Source organism: Mytilus californianus, unplaced genomic scaffold, assembly GCF_021869535.1.
Source record: "Mytilus californianus isolate M0D057914Y unplaced genomic scaffold, xbMytCali1.0.p SCAF_7, whole genome shotgun sequence".
Taxonomy (NCBI): domain Eukaryota; kingdom Metazoa; phylum Mollusca; class Bivalvia; order Mytilida; family Mytilidae; genus Mytilus; species Mytilus californianus.
In genome coordinates this window covers 22,080,093-22,101,815 of record NW_026262723.1, presented here as the reverse complement: position 1 = coordinate 22,101,815, position 21,723 = coordinate 22,080,093, and the positions used below count along the sequence as shown (strand labels likewise).

General features: G+C 31.3%; 1 protein-coding gene across 1 annotated transcript; it reads left to right on the top strand.

The window, feature by feature from the left end:
* The first annotated feature begins 5,355 nt into the window (after nucleotides 1-5,355).
* Nucleotides 5,356-20,261, top strand: LOC127707662 (uncharacterized). Its single transcript, XM_052212314.1, has 10 exons — nucleotides 5,356-5,503; nucleotides 6,734-6,807; nucleotides 7,702-7,815; nucleotides 9,082-9,204; nucleotides 10,242-10,283; nucleotides 11,531-11,650; nucleotides 13,081-13,183; nucleotides 14,048-14,437; nucleotides 17,067-17,456; nucleotides 18,508-20,261. The coding sequence occupies exons 2-10, from the start codon at nucleotides 6,750-6,752 to the stop codon at nucleotides 18,932-18,934; spliced, it is 1,767 nt and encodes a 588-aa protein (XP_052068274.1). The 5' UTR covers nucleotides 5,356-5,503; nucleotides 6,734-6,749; the 3' UTR covers nucleotides 18,935-20,261.
* The last annotated feature ends 1,462 nt before the right edge of the window (nucleotides 20,262-21,723 follow it).

Below are 21,723 nucleotides of genomic sequence, written 5' to 3'. Positions count from 1 at the left end.
AAACACTGACCAAACTCAAACGTTATCAACCAATGAAACGAGTGGAAACATCTGTCATAAGTCTGACCTGGTACAGGCATTTTTAAAAGAAAATGATGGGTTAAACCTGGTGTTATAGCTGGCTAAATCTTCCAGTTGTACGATAGTTGTAAATAGTTCCTTTATATTGACAAACTGGGTGTGGAACCCAAACAGACATAATCCTGATTACCTAATATATAAAGGATTAAATCCTGATTACCTTACATATAAAGGATTAAATCCTGATTACCTAACATATAAAGGATTAAATCCTGATTACCTAACATATAAAGGATTAAATCCTGATTACCTAACATATAAAGGAATAAAGCCTGATTACCTTACATACAAAGGATTAAATCAAGATTACCTAACATATAAAGGAATAAATCCTTTTTTTCATAATGAATTTCTTTTTTATTTGCACATGACCATCATAGTAAGTTATATACATTTTATGCATAATATAATATATATAGGCAGAAGATATACAACATATTAAAAAGACACAGTTGAAATAGTTTGATGCATTGCAGAATATGATTGCAGGACAAATGCTGCTAGGACAGAGAATACATATTTTTAATTTTTATAATATATATGGTGTTTGTTGTTTATCTTTTTTTTTGTGACAATAAAAGAGTCCAGGGGTTCCAGCAGTTTTCTGCCCTACTGAGTCTTTTATTTTTATAAAATATTTTTTTTTTTTTCGATTAATAAATTTTCTTTAAAATACTTATTTAATGCTATCATATTAGTTTGTTCCAAGGATAATTTGCTTCTATAAATATAAATGTCAACAGAAATTTTAAGTTTTTTATGTCATTTATACCAGTTTTCGTTAGAATACCAAATAAAACCAAACATATATTTAAAGATAATTCTATTTCTATTTTCTCAAGTATCCAGGAGTTAAGGTCTTCCAATAATTGTGATAAATATGGACAATTTCAGAATATATGTTCTTTTGTGTCGACCAATCCACAACCAAAACTACACTTATCGGTAATTTGTTTTCGACTTATGAGTTTGAATGTCCCTCTGGTATATTTCGCCTCAGTTTTATTTGTATCTTTCAGTTTTATTTTAAAGAGAAGTTCATTCATGCCTAAAATTCGATGTATTATTCTGTATTGAAACAACTGCAGTATTGAATTCTTGGTAATATAAAACGGCAATGTATGGATATTTTTCCAATTGTAGTTTGTATTGAGAATTATGGACCTTTTTGTTCACATTTCAGTTGAAGGTTTGACTATTTACTATTTAAAATATTATACATATCTCTCAAACCTCTCGGGGATTTAAAAAATATTTTTATAACTGAGGGAAAAATTGGGCCGTTTTCTCTTAATAAGTCAGTGGGAAATATTTTATATTCTTTTAAAAACTTTTTTTTTGCAAAAATTAAGCCTTGATATGTAAGGAAATTAGTTTTAATTTTGTATACTTTTTAGCTAACAAGTCATTAATCAGCCAAACCCCTTTTTTAGTCCAATCTTTATATAAAACTGATTGATTACCAATCTTTATTTCATCAGTCTTCCATATATTGCATATATTAATTTAAGAGTTATCTTGTTTATTTGGAAGATCATTCTAGGCATCAAATACTTCTTTCCAAAATTGATTTTTCAGCTTTTTATCATGGCCAAGAAATTGGATTTTCAAAATATTCCAATTTTCTGAAGAGAGTAGTAATTCTTCTCATCCAGGTTGATTTAAAACCTTTTAGGTTGTTTTCAATGTTTATCATCTTTAGACCTACTGAACAGTGTGGTTTGGATAAAGTGTCTCTTTGAAGTTTTTTTGGTTTGTTATCCCAGATAAAGTGAAATGTTTTGTCAGTAAAAGGATTAAGTTTTGTACTATTTGGACGAAGTATGGATAGGAATAAATGGTTTAATTTTTATATTATAAGTGTTTTTATGACCGTTATTTTTCCAATTGGGAGAGGATTTGTTTTGTCCAAGTTTTTATGGTATTTTCGATTTCTTTCATCCTGGGGTCATAGTTTAAATTTCCTAAAGATCAACGGAGAAATATGTGATTAAATCCTAATTATCGAACATATAAGGGATGAAATCATGATTACCTTACATATAAAGGATTGAATCCTGGTTACCTAACATATAAAGGATTAAATACTGATTACCTAACATATAAAGGATTAAGTCCTGATTACCTAACATATAAAAGATAAAATCCTGATTACCTAACAATTAAGGGATTAAATCCTGATTACCTAAAATATAAAGGATTAAATACTGATTACCTAGAAATAAAAAGATGTGGTATGAGTACCAATGAGACAAATCTCCATCCAAGTCACATTGTGTAAAAAGTATAGGTCAAAGAACGGCATTCAACACGGAGCCAGGCTGGCTCACACCGAACAGCAAGCTATAAAGGGCCAAAAAATGACCAGTGTAGCCCAAAACCAACTGTCCAGTCTATATAATAAACGAGAAACACTTATGAACTACACCAACAAACAACAACAACTGAACAACACGTTCCTTACTTAGGACAAGTGCAAACAAATGCAGCGGATTTAAACGTTTTAACAGGCGCCAACCTTCATATAAAGGATTAAATCCTGGGTACCTATCATGGACTAAATCAATCGTCAGACTTTAGCAACCAACAGGACGAATGCCATATTTCTGACTTGGTAAAGGTATTTTCCGAAGAAAATGGTGGGTTGAATATGGTTATAGCTAACTAAACCTCCAACTTGAACAGACCATAAGGACGGCTGTGGTCGTCTTTTTGCTCACTGCAATATATGTTGCATAAGGTCAAACAGCTGAACGATATACATTCAAAGAACTTCTCTTGTCCGTTTAACATCTGTCGTTGTAGCTGTTATCTTTGCAGTGGACCAATACATAATTTAAAGTCATTATAACTCATATTTTGACATGAATTGTCTTTTTCTAATTTTATGACAAAATCAATATCTAACTCATTGAAATGACGTTTTGTGAAACGACTCAGAACAAGACCTTTGAGGTAACACATATTTACTTCGCAAATTTGTCCTCAGTCATTCGAGAAACAAACACATGTCAATTAGACCTGATACTAGAATATTAATAGTTGCTGAAGTTCTGCTTAGTGGAGTCTTGCTGTTATGTTCAGGGTTAACTGTGTGTTAATGCCTTGAATCGTTATTTATTTGTGTCTTACAATCTTTTGGTGACAAGAGTATCTGATCAGTGTAATTTATACATGTCAAAGACTAAACCACCTGTCAATATCGTCGAAAATGACATTGTCGACACAATATCGATGAACTTATACGTCCATGACATAACACGATGTCGATTTTGTTGCGACACCAATGATAAAACCTGATGTCGATTCGATATCGATGATGACTGAAGATAATGGAATAAAAAAAAAGACACATCAATCTGATAAAATTAAGACCGAATATAAAGATTAATAAAGAGTAAGATCATGGCTGATTGTAATCAATTTATTTTTTCCATTGTATTTAAACAAGATAATCAAGTGGCCATCTCTCAAAATAACTCTATTATGGAAAAAAATACTTTATCTTATAAAAATAATTGTATATTTCGTTGTAGAACGTTGACATGGTAATTTATGTGATAACTTTGTGAAATATGGTTAAATTTAAAGACCGTAAAATACAGATACAGTACGATCAAGACCAACTATGTAAGATTTAAATTCATTGGATGGGGACTGGTCCATAATTTAAGGAGGGAAAACAGGATTTATTCATTGGTTGAAATTTGATTTTAACAAACTGATTTTAATGGTTTCGAGTACTCTAAGATCGGTACTTTGTAATTTTGTCTATTTGTTTATGTTTTTTGTGCCGATCTTATCAATCAATTATTTTCAAACTAATGTTTACATTTTGTTTTCATGAATTGATTCAAGGGAACCGACTTTGCGCTCATAACCATGTTCAACCCGATATATTCACAATGTGACTGACCATACTTTGGAGCTCTTTGATTCAGTGGCTGTCCTCGGTTGTTTTCTGCATGATTTGATTTTTGTTTATTATGTTTACATAAATGAGAATGTTTGTTTTATCATTTGAAATAATTGACATTTAGATATACCGGTACTAGTGATAATCTTAGTTGAAGACTGCACGGTGACATATTATTGTTGTTTACATTATCATCAGTTTTGTGTCTGGCGGTTTGTTGTCTCATTAGAAATCATTAGAACATCTCATTATCGTTACATTTAATTGAGGTACCTAAACTAACTAAATGAAATGAATAGACAAACAAATTATGAAAAATATTTTTAAATATCAATATGGAAATGATATCGTTGATATTGTCCATATCGACATCTTAAAAGACAAACCAGGAGAAACTAAATGGTCTATAAAGATAACTGTAGCAGATAGACACTTACAACATAATTTGTCGATATTGACTATATGTCGCTGATATCGTTGACCTTTACATCTGAAAAAATACGAACCAGAAGAAACTAAATTGTCTTCTAAGTAGATACCTCTAACATTTGGAGCATAATGTGTAGATATCGCATGGATGTCGTTGATATGGTCAATATCGACATCTTAATCAGACGAACAAGAAGAAACTATATTGCCATTACAGTTAACTGTAGCAGATAGACATTTGGTACATGAAAAGTCGATATCGACTCGCTGTCGTCATATTGTCGTTATCAACATCTGAAACAGACGAACCAGGAGAAACTAAATTGTCTATATAGATAAATGAAGCAGATAGACATTTGGAACATAATTATTCGATATCGACAATTATAACAGATTATTCAAAAGCAACGTGCCAAGTATATAATTTGACCGAAAACAATGAATCGATATCGACGGCTGATTTTGTGTTTGCTCCGACACATAAAGTAAAAGATGCATATTGATATCGATAATATATCGTCGATGTCGTCGATATCGAAACTACAACGTGTTTCTACAATACCTCAACTTTTTTCAGAAAAAAAGCGTCATTGCATTTTGTAGCATACGGGATAATTAATCGATATGTCCTACTTGAAATTTGCTATATACTATTTCTATTTTTAATGTATATTTTTTCAAATTATGAAGTCAATTCTCCTCCAACATTTTGGTATATCTTTATTCTTTATATTTTTCAAATTTAAATTAAATGTTTGTATCTTCATGCACAATTCAGTACCTTCATTTGCTGTTGGAGAAATTACAATATGACACCGATAAACTGTTTTGAAATATATTTGACATACATAGGAATATTTACTTCTACTTGACATTTTTTTAACGATCATATACAGCAATGAGGAAGTATAAAAACATTACCATTTTAAGTTTGTTCCTATCATTTGGACATATTTTAAATGGGTTTTGTTGTTGTTTGTTTCTAATAACCATGAAGTTTTTATTGTAATTGTCAGAAAAACTATGAAAGCTGAGGATAACAAGTTTGGTATTGTGTGAGGAACTTTTAAATTAATGGTAAGCAATTTTTTTATTTCCTATTGATATTATTAATGCAAATGATGATGAATTTTAACACTTTTATATTTAGTATCTATAGCAATAGACCATTTGCAGTCGAAATGTAGGATTTAAAATATAAGCAAAGAAATAACAAACAGACCAGTTTCAATTTTAATAACAAACGGTTCTGATTTAATTACACCAGATGCGCATTTCAACTTAATGTCTCTTCAGTAATGCTCGAGACCAATATATTTGAAAACCAAAAACGGTAATACAAACTTTGAAAAGCAAATAAAAAAAAAATAGACATAAAGTATAGCCAAATCCGAAAAAGGAATCAGAGCTTTATAGGAGGGAGATACATTCCTTAATTTTAGACAATTTTCCAAATGTAACCGTTTGGAGAAAGAAAAGACCACCATAGATGTAATCTGAATAAGCACAATTGAAACGTATATTTAAAACGAAAAAAAATGCCCTTCTAACTCCGAAAAATGTAGTGATTTAAAATCAGGACAAAAATAGGGGAGATAAGGACATTTTAAGATACGCATTTTTATTCATAGTCAGATGGACATGTACGATGCAACAAATTTATGAATCAAATATACCTTTTACATAATGGTATGCAAATGACGGCTTGCCTCTAAATTTTTAGAACAGGAGTGTTTTCTCATATGAATTAATCGGATATAAAATACACCATCTATTAACACCCATATTTTAGAGTTGCAAGTTGAAATATGTGAATAAGAATAATGATAACATGGGTTTGTTAAAATGATTGGAATAGAATCACGGGTATCAAGCATTTACACATATAACTCTGAATAACAAAATGAGAATACTTCAAAAAAAATAAATGCTATTAAGAAGATTCCTGATTTTGACGTCATTTCGACAGAATCCCAAAGACATATTAAAGACAACACAAAACTTTATATTTAAGTTTAATTTTAAAGTGACCAAATTTCTAAAAATTACAAGTGTCTCTATGAAGTAGAATGTTATTTCTCTATTCATACAAACAAACAAAAAATGTCGAAGTAGGGTATTTTTTCCGTTGTTAAAATGCGTTTAACTCTTGTTAATATGATAAATATTCACATCAATGTTTCCGTCCGCATGACATCAAGTACTTCATGATTGTTTTACTACCTACGCTTTCCTATGATATACAGTTTTTTTAATTGCATTTTAACACTATGATATATATACCATTATAGTTATTTATTCTCCTAGGTTTATCATCAGGAATATGAACAGTCTCTCTTTAATTTTCCTTTTCCACGTGTTAACTGGAATTCATGGAAAAGGTGAGTGAATGGGCTATTGAAGCGTTTCATATTTAATACGTACCTGACTGCTATGAAACCATAATTGTCCTAGAACTTAATATGGCAACAGGATAAAACAATTCACAGTGTAAAACACAAAATACTACGATATATCAAAAGCAATTAAATATAATAGAAGAGAGGTGAAATGTAAACCTGACATATGAAAAAAAAAATCGCAATTTCGGACTGTGGGGCAGGGATAAGTCACATTCACTAAACACATGTAAAATGATTCCCTTCCTAGGAAAACACATTTCAAACAAGGAAAAACATAATGTAAGTGTTCAGTTAGTGACGGAAAAACGTTTATTTGGTATGTATAGTAAAAGAGAGGCGAAAGATACGAAAGATACCAGAGGGACATTCAAACTAAATAGTCGAAAATAAACTGACAACACCATGGCTAAAAAGGAAAAACACCAACAAACAAACAATAGTACACAAAACACAACAACATAAAGAAACCAGAAACTGTTGGTGATCTCAGGTGATTCTGCCTAACATGTGACTCCAGTCGTGTTTCTCATGTTCGTACAAACTTGTAATCAATTTAAATGAACAATTTCTATCAAGTTGTCCCGAAATAAATCTCTACTGCAATTCTTAAAATTAAGATATCAATACCAATTCTGTTTTGTACTTATACTAATATTAATATACTAATACGTAGTTGTATTCATTTTGCTTTGTCTTCTGATTCTATTTTACACTAAAACAAGTAAATCTGTGTTCTATAGATTTGAATAACTTGTTATTAGTTAAGGTAACGAACGAATTGATATGTTATGCATTCTTAGAATAACAAAATATGTTGACTGCCTGGAATGATTTCGAATTATAATTCATAATTAGATAAAATTGCTATTACAGAAAATTGGCATTGCAAAGATTACATAGACATGGACAAGTTGTTTTCGTGCCTTTACAAATACAATCATAAAAAGTTACAGTGTATAGAAATTGTAAAGATGGCGATTTATGGTGGTATGTTTATTACTAATAGTTGTTTATTATTAAAACCATTTACATTAAAACAAAACAGTATTAAAATACTTTAAAAAATGTAATTGAAATGACACAACACCATGTCAACATTTCAGGAGCCATTATAAAATTCTGGTTCTTACAAGTGTTCAACAATTTTCGTTTATTTATCCATCCAGTGTATCATGTAAGGATTAACAAGTGAGTAGACTTACTCTACGGACATCTAAAGAAGAGTTAATCGTATATGGGTTTTGCTATTCTTTAATTCCATCTACTCGGCTTCAAATTTGGGAGTTTAACGTTTGAGGTAAGTTCAGGTAACGATTCGGACGTAAAAAATGTTTTGGATTATTTTAAGATACCATGCTTCATTCGACTTCATTATATTCAACAAGAGCTAGTTATGAAATAGTACATAAAAATCCGTGTCGATAGTTTTTTTCAAATGTAGTCTGCAGTTTGCTTAAACTGACTTCTAATCGACTTTGGATACGTGCTTTTAGTTGTGTTTTGAACGCAGGTGTTTTTCATAATAACACATTGTCTGAATTTTTTACTCTGTTAATTTTTCAAAATATGTTTATAGAAAATTGAAAGGAAAGGAAGTCCTACATTTTATTTTTGATATTGACTTTGAACTGAAGTTCATTATGAAATATACACGTTTGCCAATTTCCCTTTCTTGTGTGTTTGAACACTTAACATCGTCTTTGTTAATAACGTCCCGTGTATGGAGTGTGTCACACTCCTAGCAGAGCACATATCACCTTCAAAAGTTGTCTTATTTCAAGCCGCTATTGAAAGGCTGATGCGAGTTATTCCAACCGAACCTAATTATATTTTTATTGTGGCAGAATTTCTCCCACATTGCGTCCAATCAATCAGTTGAACACTTAACAATGTATAATTTTAGTTTGAGCATTACTCACGATGTTAGATATAGAAAAGCGCTTCGGACGTACACGAATTACAAAAGCTAATTTTATTTGAAAGCATTTGATTGGTTGTATGACGATTACAGTTAAAACTGATAATTTAGCCTCTTAAACTAATAGTACACACCTAAGTTGGAAACAAAAACTTTCAGCTGTTATTTTTTGCCGCTAATTTTTTTCGCTAGTTTTCAAAATAATTTTGATAAAATACCATTGAGAAAGGTTATGAAAAAAATGTCATGCCGTCCTAGGCTAAAAAGTTTCAAATATTTCATTTCATGGTTTATTTCGATTTATTGATCATGTCATATAAATTCGTAAAATCCAGCCATGAATAAAACTTTAACTGATGGATGTTTGGTGAAACAGTCAAAGCTTTTATGTACAGACGGTGACGGAAACAACAAATGTAAGAAAAAGGAATGCAGACAAGTATTGTCGTTTGCCAAAGGTACGTTAAAGTTTTGTTGTGGGAAAATATTGTTTAAGTTAGTCCAACATTTTCCATACTCGATGGAAGAACAACCATGTGTTTTTAACACTTATATTTTAGTTGTTGTTCTAAAGTCAATGATGCTTCGTATCCGACATATGTAAAATGTTACATTTCATATATTAATCCTGTATCTTTGTTCATTCAAATAGACATAGTACCACCACCATTCAGCAACACAGTGAAAAACTTAGACATCAGTTCTTGAATTGAGACAGTTTTAGCCGTTTTTAATGTTATTGGTTCAGTGTTCCACACTATACTTTAGATATAAAATGAATTATAGAAAATTAAGTTGTACTCACTGATACTAAATTGCAAGTCTACCAAAAGTGGTTAAAGTCAATAAATAGACAAGAAACGACTTATTATAACATTGCCTATGATAATGATTAACGATGTTTTCGTTTTGGAACCTTTATAGCGCAATATTGAACAAAGATGAGATTGAACCGTTTTACATTTTTCATCTTTAACGTTTATTCTTAAAGGAGAAACATTTTACAGCACTGGCGTAGGAAACGGTAAGAGGACAAGGGTTGCAACTGACAGACTCTCTTTGGGAAAACTTTTTAAAATGAGAATTAAAAAAATTCACTTCTACGCCTCTGAACCAAAAAACAATATGTTCCTTTCTAAATTCGTATTCGTCTCGGTTTAATAAAATTGAGAATGGAAATTGAGAATATGTCAAAGAGACAACAACCCGACCAAAGAGCAGATAATAGCAGAAGGATCCCACAGCAGAGGCGGGCCTCAGCTTACCCCTGAATAAAAATGTGTACTAGTTCAGTAAAAATGGACGTCATACCTAAACTCCAAAACATATAAATAAACTAAAATTAAAAAATATACAAGACTAACAAAGGCTAGATGCTCCTGACTTTAGACAGGCGCAAAAATGATCTTTTAAAGAAGAAAAACTCTGACCATGTTGTTTGTAATTTTGCAATTTTATTGTTTTAAAATAGATATGCCTAATATTTCTATTTCAGAAAGTGTACGCAATCAGCAGAATCTGAAAGCAAAGGAAAAAGGTAAAAGAGGTGACAAAAGGTACCAAAGTACCAACAAAGAAAACAAGTAATAATAATGGTATATGAGTCAAGACTTTTCAACTGAATTATACATTAATGCATGCAGAATTCATAATTACACAACTGTGTAGGTTAGTGGTAGGCTTATTCACAGTTCTCAAAAATATATTGTTTCCTTTCTTTGTTTTCTTGTCTAGGGTCAGGAGCCTGAAATCTAGTTTTTTTTATTGTTGTCTGGTATAATTGTATTCACCGAATATCTAATTAGCTCAAAACTTAAAGTATAAATTGGTTAGATTTTTCTTTTGATTGTTTTATATTTAGATATCTCAGGGCCTATAACATGTCTAAATGGTACTCCTTGTTGAAGGCAGTACAGAAGACAAATACGTGACATACATAGGTATAAGAAGATGTGGTATGAGTGATAATGAGACAATTCTCCATCCAAGTCACGATTTGTAAAAGTAAACCATTATAGGTCAAAGTATGGCCTTCAACATGAAGCCTTGTCACACAACGAACAGCAAGCTATAAAGGACCCCAAAAATTACTAGTGTAAAACTATTCAAACAGGAAAACCAATGGTCTAATCTATATATAAAAACGAGAAACGAGAAACACTTATGAACCGCAGCAACAAACGACAACTAATAAACATCAGGTTCCTGACTAAGGACCTTTTCCAAACATGCGGCGGGTTAAAACGTTTTAATAGGCGCCACCCTTCACCCTAACCTGAAACAATAGTGTAACATTACAACATAGAACATGTAGAAAGACTCAATACATTTTTTGGTTGAAGAGAAGTTAATCTATTTATATAGATCCGTGCTATATATAAAAGAAGAGATTAAGGTTTTAACAAGAATAACAGCACGCAAATTATTCCCGTTATTCCGGTATATTTTGTATAAGCGTTCCTGATGAAGGTATATCCAGAGCCTCGCTTTGGACACATACAATTGAAGTGTTATTTTCATTTTGTAACAAAAATCAAACAGATTTTATTCAAGTAGAGAGTGTCATTTTTACAGGGGTATTTTAGCTTAAAATGCACCGGCCATAGCAGATGATTATTTACTATAGCAATATAATTTCACGATAGGAACACTATAATAAATACTCTTCAATACCCGTTATATGGTTCAATTATTTGATTGAATAGCTCATTGGGTACCATATTCAAATTTTATACAACATCAGCTACTAAGGAATACGCAGTAAATCTCTATTCTTTTTTGTAGATTCACAAAACTGCGATGATGATACAGGCAGCCAAACAGACAATATAGACAATAGTATGAATGGAAATGAAAATGAAAGAAGGAATGACAAAAACAACAAAAGGAAAAACGGAAAAGAAAGTAATTGAATTGATTGATTGCAAATAAATAAAGGAATTTTTACTTATGAAAGGTAGACGCCAATGAAACATTAACCTAAAACCTCAACAAATTCAGTCAAAAGTAAATTAACGTTCTACAGAAAAAAGTCTCAATACAAAGCTTTAAATCGCACAAAGGCAAGACAAGTTTTACTGCAAAAGATTTGATATTGTCAAAACAAAATTCTCTCTTTGATTGCAATCTTAAAGATACAAAAAAACACTAAACAACCATGTAATGAGATTTCTGATTTTGGACAGGCATAATATAAGTTATCTTCGTTATATCCGTAGATATTGGGTTTTTACCGATGGGTGTATAGGGTGTTAAAATACTCTACGGATATAAACGTAGCTGTTCCAGCTCCACATGTGCATCCGTCGTTTTACCTTAGTTTAGCTTGTTACCATTATGCCTAATCTTGCCACTACAAGCTAGGAGTTATTTGATTCCTGCAAGTAATCAGCAGACAATTCAAGTTTATGTCAATACATTGACTATTAGACGCTTGGTACTTTTGTATAATCCAAAAATAATAGTAATGTGTAAAATAAGTAAAACACATGGTGTAAAAAATATTAAATATGAAGGTTTGTCAGCTTTTAATATTATGATCTCAATCGTATTCTTTATCTGCCATGCCGTGGACTTTAATTTCTTTTGTTTGCAGTCTGATTAGTAAACTTTTGTTATCCGTATGAAATAAAAAAAAAAAAAAAACAATACTAGTACGTTATTTAGATTTGATGCGCCCGAAGCTCTTTTTTGGATTTTCCTTCATCAGAAACGCTCAAAGCAAAATATTTGAAAGCCAAGGATTAACAAAACCGAAACAATTGAGGAACTGTATGACCAAACATCACCTAATAAAATAGCCAAATCCATAGTATTTCTCCCTTAGCCAACTTTGCCTGAGGGAGTTGAAACCTTAGTTTCTTTATAATTTCAAAAATTATAAACGGACAATTTCAGAAAAGATTTTTTTAAAAATCATGTCAGTACCGATGTACTGATTACTTAACCTCGGGGACTGATACTCCACCAACAGAGGTATCGACCCAGTGATATAAAAAATGAAAACAACATGTTTTATAAATTTCATGCGTCCGAAGCGCTTGTCTTGATTTAACTTCATCAGGAACACTCAAAGCAAAATATTTGAAAGCCAGTGATTCATAAGAACCAAAACAATTGAAGAGTTTAAAGAACAAAAATTACCTAATAAAATAGCCAAATGTATCTAAGGCCAACTTTACCTGAGGGAGTTGAAATCTTAGTTTTTTATAATTTCAAAATTGAAAAACAGACAATTTTAGAAAGGATTGAAATATGAAATTGTTCAATATGTTTCTGCAAAGTACATAACATACATACATATAACTCATTTGTTAATGTGTCATCTTTTTCAGAATTATTCAAACTTGGAGCAATAGTTGGCATCTCAGTTGGAATAACAGGCACAATCATATTAATTTTTACTATACTCATTACTATTTTTGTATGCAGACAAAGGTAAATTGATTTTCGTTCGTTTCATCACATTATAAATGGTGTTGAACGATAAGCCTTTTCTATGTAGTACTTTGTAAACTTTTGTGCATCTTGTCTTTTCGTGTCTTTTCATTTTTGTGCTATGTTTGTGGTGGACTCTTTTCGACTTTTGCTGTTTGAATAGTATCGTATGTCTCTTCTTTAAATTCCTTTTCACATTGAGACTGCATGTCTTTTTATGTATTTTTGTTTTTCAATTTTTACAAAAAGAAAAAGTAAAATCACAAAAATACTGAACTAGGAGGAAAATTTAAAAAAAGGAAAGTCCCAAATCAAATGGCAAAATCAAAAAAACAAACACATCAAACGAATGGATAGCAACTGTCATATTCCTGACTTGGTACAGGCATTTTCTTATGTAGAAAATGGTGGATTGAACCTGGTGTTAAAGCTAGCTTAACCTCTCACTTGTATAACAGTCGCATCAAATTCAAATTGATCGTGTCACATTTCTGACTTCAATGATCTACTATCAACTCATGATTTACATAAAAGTACCGATTATCATATTGATAATTTCTCCAGATAAGGCCAGCACCAAGTCAGGAATATGACAGTTATTTTTCATAACTTCTTTTGGTTAATATAGTCAGGGTTTTGATTTTCAATAAACTTTCCCTTTTGGAATTTACCTTGGAGGTCGGTTTTGGTGTTTAACCCTTTTTGAATTAATTGTTCCTTCATAAATTATGCCGATGTAAATTTGAAAATAAGGTTTGACAGCATTCGTATGCTCTTGTTGTAAGATACTAGTCAAGATTTTAATAGTTAATATGTTTTTAAACCTTTATTTTAATTTTCATTTATAACATTTATATTAAACAGATCAAAGAAAAAGAGAAAGCAACAGACAAGACAACTGTCTATCAATCAAAGACTTGAGATCGAAAATTATGAAAGTGGTGCATTCAGTACAGACAAGGGAGGATACAATGTTCTTTCTACTAACAAACCTTTAAATGCTGACGAAGCACAAGGCGAATACTTTGTTCTCGATCCCTTCATTACAAAATATGATAAAAACTTGAGCAACCGGAAACTACCAGAAATTACAAGGTTCAGTGGTGCAGAGGGTGACGAGAATGTTTACTACGAGATTGATGAAGATAAAATCAAATCCTCGACAGATATGGGGGGAGTTGACCAGAAGAAAATAGAAGTTATTAATAAAGGTTCTTACCATAGTGACCAGACAAGATATGAAGTCCAATTAGGGTATAGCAATATATATTTTCTCATTTGAATTGTTTTACGTTTAATTATATCTGGGTCTTTAACAATTTCCTATGAAGCAGGTTTTTCTGATGGGCGTACGTTGATCAAAAATAAAATCACAAAAATACTGAACTCCGAGGAAAATCCAAAACGGAAAGTCCCTAATCAAATGGCAAAATCACAAGCTCAAACAGCAAACGAAATGACAACAACTGTCATATTCCTAACTTGGTGCAGGCATTTTCTTATGTAGAAAATGGTGGATTAAACCTGGTTTTATAGCTACCCCAGCCTCTCACTTATATGACAGTCGTATAAAATTCCATTATATTGACAACGATGTGTGAACAAAACAAACAGACATAATAGGTAAACATGTCAAAAATAGGGGTACAGTAGTCAACCTTGTGTTAATAATTTAATCACTTTAAAACAAAGAGATATATTAACAAATATTTAACATGACACAATAACACAATGAAGGGGTATATAAGTACAGAGCCATGTCACATGCAAGAAAGAAACACAGAAAGGCACACAGACAAAGCAAATTAGCAAAAACGAAAGACATGAAACTAGAAAATATCATAGAACAATAGATCTTCTTCATTATCTTTCGGGAGGACAATTGTCTCATCGCAACCATGCCACTTCACCTAATTTTATATTTGTATTGTGTTGAACATCAAATCTTCTACAACACCAATATGACGAAAATCTGATAATTGATTTATCGAACTATATTTTTTCCATGATTGAAACAATTCGTTGTATGTTTAACAGCAATTGGGAATAGAAAGTCGGGCATTTATTATGAAAATATGATAATTGTTTTTTTTTAGGTCGGATTATGCTTGTATTACGTTATTTGATTTTAAGAGATAAGCAGAGTGATAGAGTCAGAACAAAGACTGATAAATACTAGTTTGCTATTACATACAAAAACAAGATCCAAAAAGTATAATAAATTAATTCACTAAAAGTTATTTTAAAAATGTTGTTGTGTGTAAAATCTTTGTAGTAAATGAATGTGTTATAATTTCTAACGGAGCATTCATTGTAAGACGATCTATTTTTTTTTTATTTTTTTTTTTTTAAAAGACGGCCACAATTAAACTTCAAATTAAAAGAAAATATAAAAAAGAAGATGTGGTATGATTGCCAATGAGACAACTATCCGTAAGAGACCAGATGACACAGGAATTAACAACTATAGGTCACCGTTCGACCTTCAACAATGATCAAAGCCCATACCGCAAAGTAAGCTATAAAAGGCCCCGAAATGACAAATGTAAAACAATTCAAACGAGAAAACTAACGGCCTAATCTATGTACAAAAAAATGAACAAAAAACAAATGTGTAACATATCAACAAACGACAACCACTGCATTACAGGCTCCTAACTTGGGACAGGCACATACATACAGAATGTGGCGGGCTTAAACATGTAAGCGGGATCCCACCCCTCCCCCTAACCTGGGACTGTGGTATAACAGTACAACAAAAGAACGAACTATAAAAATCAGTTGGAAAAGGCTTTACTCATCAGATGGATACAAATAGAAATACATATAACAAAAACACAGAGTGGACGTAGTCGGGTACTTGTATATTCCAACAAAAAAAAGACACTAAGTACTGATCTGAGAGTACTCGCTGTTTCTGACAGCTAGTTCAAAGCCACTAACAACTAATAAAAAAATTATGCATCTTAGACTAAATTATCAATCAGTTCACATCCAACATCCAATGGATTAAGTGTAAAGACGTCATAAACATTCAGAGAAAAACATTATCTTGTGCAATGCCACGATACAGGTATCGACAGATTGTAGATCCATGAATGTGTATATGTATTTAACAATAATATTTAGTTTGCTTTTAATTTACTGATTACAAAATCAATATTAATACCAACAAAAACAATACTAAATGACTTAATTACAGTGTTGAATTGGTAACCTTTTAGAATAAGTTTATTTAAAGGATCGATAAGTTTACCAGGATCGTTTCTAAATTTCAGGGCACGGTAAACAACATTTACGTAAAAATTAGGATGTGCTATCCCGTTTGAAATGAGTTTTCTACAGGTACAACCAAACTTCAAAACCAAATCTTCATATATATTGAGGAATTTAGTAAAGATTTTAAGTAGTTTGTGGTAACGAAATCGCTGGCATAATAATTTACCAGTAATACATAGATTACGTTCTTCAAAAATCAAAACTGTCACAACAGACACGGGCATAGCGATCTAGTTGAGAAATATAAACACCGTAAGATATTATCTAAAAGGCAATTTAGATAATATCCCCTTTTTAAATTACAAGTATTAGTGGATCGTTATTTATGTATTACTTTCAATCTTTTTGAATCATTTGACTTGCAAACTTTTGGAATTACGAGAATTCCACAACAAAAATATTTCGCTGTTAAATTTTGATAGTTGAACAAATTGTCCGTCATACATTATGTTGACAAAAAGGTTTAAAATCAGGTTTGACAGCATAATAATTGTGTTTTCCTATTCTGATGCGTTCGTTGTAAGATACCTGTCAAAAGGCTAAAAGTGAATATATTAAAAACTTTTTTCGTATAACTAATTTTAACATATATTATATTTTACAGATCAATAAAAAAGAAGAGGGAACAACTGACAAAACAACAGTCTGTAGACCAAAGAAGTGAGATTGCAAGTCTTGAAAGTAATCCTTTCAGTACAAATAATGATACAAATACTATTCTTTTTGCCTACGAATCTTTAGATACTGACAAGCCACAAGGCGAGTACTTTGTTCTTGAACCCTCCATAACGAAATATGACAAAGACTTGAGCAGCCTGGTCTTACCAGAGATCAAAAGGAGCAGTGTTGCCCAGGGTGACGAGAGAGTTAATGAAATTGATGAAGATGAACTCCAACCCCGGACAGATATGGAAGGCGTTCGCAAGAAGCCAATAGAAGAAGTTAAAGATAAAATTTCTGACCATGGTGACCAGAAAATATATGAAAGCCGAGGGTATGGCAATATATATTTTCTCGTTTGAATTGTTTTACGCTTTGTTATGTCGAGGTCTATTACAACTTTCTATGCTGTGGGCTTTGTTCATTGCTGAAGGCCTTACGTTAACCTATAGTTGATTATATCTTGGTCATTTGTTTTATGGTGAATAATTGTCTCATAGCAATCATATCACAAAATTTTAATTCCAAATTCGTTTTTTTTCAACAGCAAATATTCTACAAAATTGATATGATAAAACCCTAATAATTGATTTATTGGATTATATATTTTTTTTCATTATCTGTTTTCTGTTTTCCTTCACACTTGAAGAGAATTTCGGGTCAATCATTATGGCACAGTAATAAGTCTGGGTCAAATTTGTTGACGTTTGGTCATGTTTGTTTCATGTTTAAAGCCGTATTAAATATTTTTTTTAAAGAGCTGAGCTGAGTTATTGAGTCGGAGGGAAGACTGATAATACTTGTTTGCGATAAAAAAAAAAATAGTGGAGAAAAGTGTAATAAAATAATTTACAAAATAATAATTCTAAAAAGGCATTGTTTGTAAAACTTTGGTAATAAAAGATATTAATGAATTATTTACGGATTTCAGTGGAGAATTAAAAAAATAAGAGAACATTGAAACTATAGTTATTTTATGTGTCATTCGTCGTTTTACCATTTAATTATTTTGTTCTTTTCAAACAATGATGGCCACAAGTAAACGACACTTTGAAATAAAAAAAAAATAAATTATAAAATATCATCTTTTATCAAAGACATTATTGGATATCTATATATATATATATGTATTGCTAGCATCCTGTGGTATTATTAAAACTTGGAAATACGAGAATTATAAAAAAAGAATTTCGCCATTAAATTTTAAAAGTTGAAATGAATGTTCCGTTGCACTTTGTGATCGACGGTAAGATTCTAAATAAGGTTTAACGCAATTTCTTCAAACTCATTTGTTTTCGTTTGTAGTAAGATTCCTTTCAGAATAATAAAAATAAATATTTCACCTTTTTTTACATTCCCAAATAATATCACATACATTTTTACAGATCAACGAAAAATAATAGAGAACAACTAAAAAGACCACAGTCTGTTAACCAAAGAACTGAGAATGCTCATCTTGAAAACAGTCCATCCGGTACAAACAAGGGGGGCAACGTTATTCTTTCTGCGAACGATTCTTTAGATACTGACGAGGCGCAAGGCGAGTACTTTGTTCTCGATCCCTTCGTTACGAAATATGATAAAGACTTGAGCGGCCGGGTCTTACCAGATGTTAAAAGGTTCAGAGTTGCACAGGGTGATGAGAACGTTTACAATGAAATTTATGAAGATACAATTGAATCCTCAACAGATATGAATAAAGATCAAGAGAAGCCGATAGGAGAAATTGGGGATATAGTCATTTGCCATAGTAATCAGACCAACAATGAAATCCAATTAGGTTTTGACAACACATCTTACCATGTAAGATAAGAAGCGGACGATGAAATTTTCTAGGAAACAAAAGTACTGACACAAATGTATATAAGTGTTGATATATATCATATGAAATTGTTTACTTTATTTTATGTCTATATTTAGTCTAAGATTCCTTAATATTGTGTGCTTTAACGACAATCAAGGACCATTTACATATGGTTTGATTAAAGAAGTAGAAAATACATTAGAAAATCCAATTTTTTTGGCAGAATCATACTGATTTTTATCATTGTCAAACAAAAATAATACAAAAATTTTCCTATTCTTTATTTAAGACTTGATGGTAAAACTTACTAAACAATCAATGCTATTTTTGTATGCCAATCTGTTAACTACTGCGTTAATTTACACATAATACAAGAATAAAATTACACCATTTACATATAGTGCAAAATAACTAAAATAAAACAGAATTAACCTAATACGTCTAACACATATCGTTTAGAGATGTATTTACTAAAATGGTGAAGTGATAACGTAATATATACATTAAACGCATGAATTTTTGAAATGTTTTTGCTATTCCTAATAATTTTTTACATTATTTTATTTAAATAAAAGAAGTTCAGACAGTGCGACTTTGGAAAACTATGTATCGCAAGATTTTTTATTGTTTGCCTTTTCTTATTGTCCTGGTATTATCCCGATTAGCTGCGAAACCGTAGCTATTAGATCCTTGTGATATTTTATATGCGGAAACGTATACAAAAAATAGGTAACAGTTTCAAGAAATGAATATTCAAACATAATTGGGTACGTCATACCATGGCACAATATCGATTGAAACGAACTTTATATATTTACAAGCTTTGCACGGGCGATAAATATTGTATAGAATAAGTGCCACCTGAACCTGAGTCGCAATTCGGTACGTTTGAAATTAGAAAAATCCGTAGACAAATGGTCCGCTTATTGTCAAAAAATATCATAAGGACCTAAGAGCTACGATTCCGAAGCTATACCCTGATGCCCCAATAACGAATCGATAGCTTTTGCTCAATACCTCAGTATTTTCAAGGAACTATATCAGGGCCAACATAAAAAACGGCATATAAAGTATTTAACCTATTAAGAAATTAGAAAGAGAAAATAGAAAAAAAAAGATGAAATTAAACTGATTTATTCATTTATTTCGTTTGTTTTCTTCTTGCTTTTGAAATTTTTCGTACAATTGTTCTTTGACATCTTAGCCAAAAGCACAGGGGATAATAAACTACGGACGGATTTCTATTGAGTACTATTTCCTATGTGCAACTTCAAATATTATGGGTCGTTCGACGATCATTTGAGGTTATTCTGGATTCTGCTGAGGTATTGAGCAGAAGCTATCGATTCGTTATTGGGGCATCAGGGTATAGCTTCGGAATCGTAGCTCTCAGGTCCTTATGATATTTTTTGACAATAAGTAAAACACATTGTAGTTACAATTTACTTTACACAGTTCTAGCACCATCATGTCCAGCTGCAGAATTTCAATTCCGTATAGTATTATTTGCTCATGAGGTAATGCGTTACCAGTGTCAGGATTTAATGCTACATATTGTAAGTAAAACTGTTATCTATTATTAATCATTTGATAGCATTAAACTAAGATTTCAACTAACTCCACCAGGCAATGTCCAACTTAAGATTTGACACTCCTAAGTGTTCCAACATCTTGGTCTCGAAAATAATTGATATTACCCAATTGCCGTGGTTACTGAAATCGATATCATGTGCTAAAGTAAGTAAATGGTATACTGTGGTACACCTAAAAACCAATTAAGGTAGAACAAATAAATGACGAACCTTTCTGATATTGATGATACGGGAACAGTAAAAAATTATTTAATTCATATTACCCATCTTGCTTGAATGATCTCATAATGAACCACTACTCGTCATTTATCATTTCCCGCGTTGTCATTGTAATTAACAGATTAAGAATGATTGCTAAGATTTTTAGCAAATAATACCGTAAAGCAACATAATAAAGAGGATCAATCTAAGATAATAGTTGTTTATATACCTTTATCACAGGGTTGTTGTTATATGGGCAACCATTTTCACAACTGTAACCTGAAGGATTGATCAACCTTTTGTCATTTTTTAATTGATTAAAAACGGTATAAAAGGTTCGAGTTTTTCTCTATTTTTAAAAGAAGACCTTCTATTCTCAATTGACATCAGTTGTTGATCAATAAGCATGATTATTCAAGAGAAGGAACAACACAGCTATCAAACTTATGTATATACCTATACTGGTGGACTGTTAGTCGTAGAGGGTATCACAAACCAAGAAGCAGGTACTTTGGTAGTGGCATGAACAAACGGCTATTGTTTTATTAAAATAAGTTGTTATAACGAAATATTTATTCTGTAAAATATTTAGAATACTCATGAATGTTTCTCCTTCATGCATATCTCTAATACCCTCTCCTCTTTAGATTTTTCTTTTGGTTCTTTGCATCTATCAGCTCTTTAACTTTGGTATTAAGTTTTTGATCTTTCAAATAATTCTGCTTCGAGAATCACCAAAGAAACATTAGTTGGTGAAATGCTTATTTAGTGCAAAACTTTGGTAACATTAATGCTATTAATCTTTATGCTAGCAGATATTTTGATATCGTTGCTTAAAGTATTAAGTATTTGTTGAGTATCGGTGGACTAGGCATGATTTAGATAATTGCTTGGAGATCATTATCCAGAACGTTGATTTAAAAAGACAAACAAACAAACAAAAGCTAGAAGAAAACAAACGAAATAAATCAGTTCAATTTCATTTTTTTTTCTATTTTCTCTTT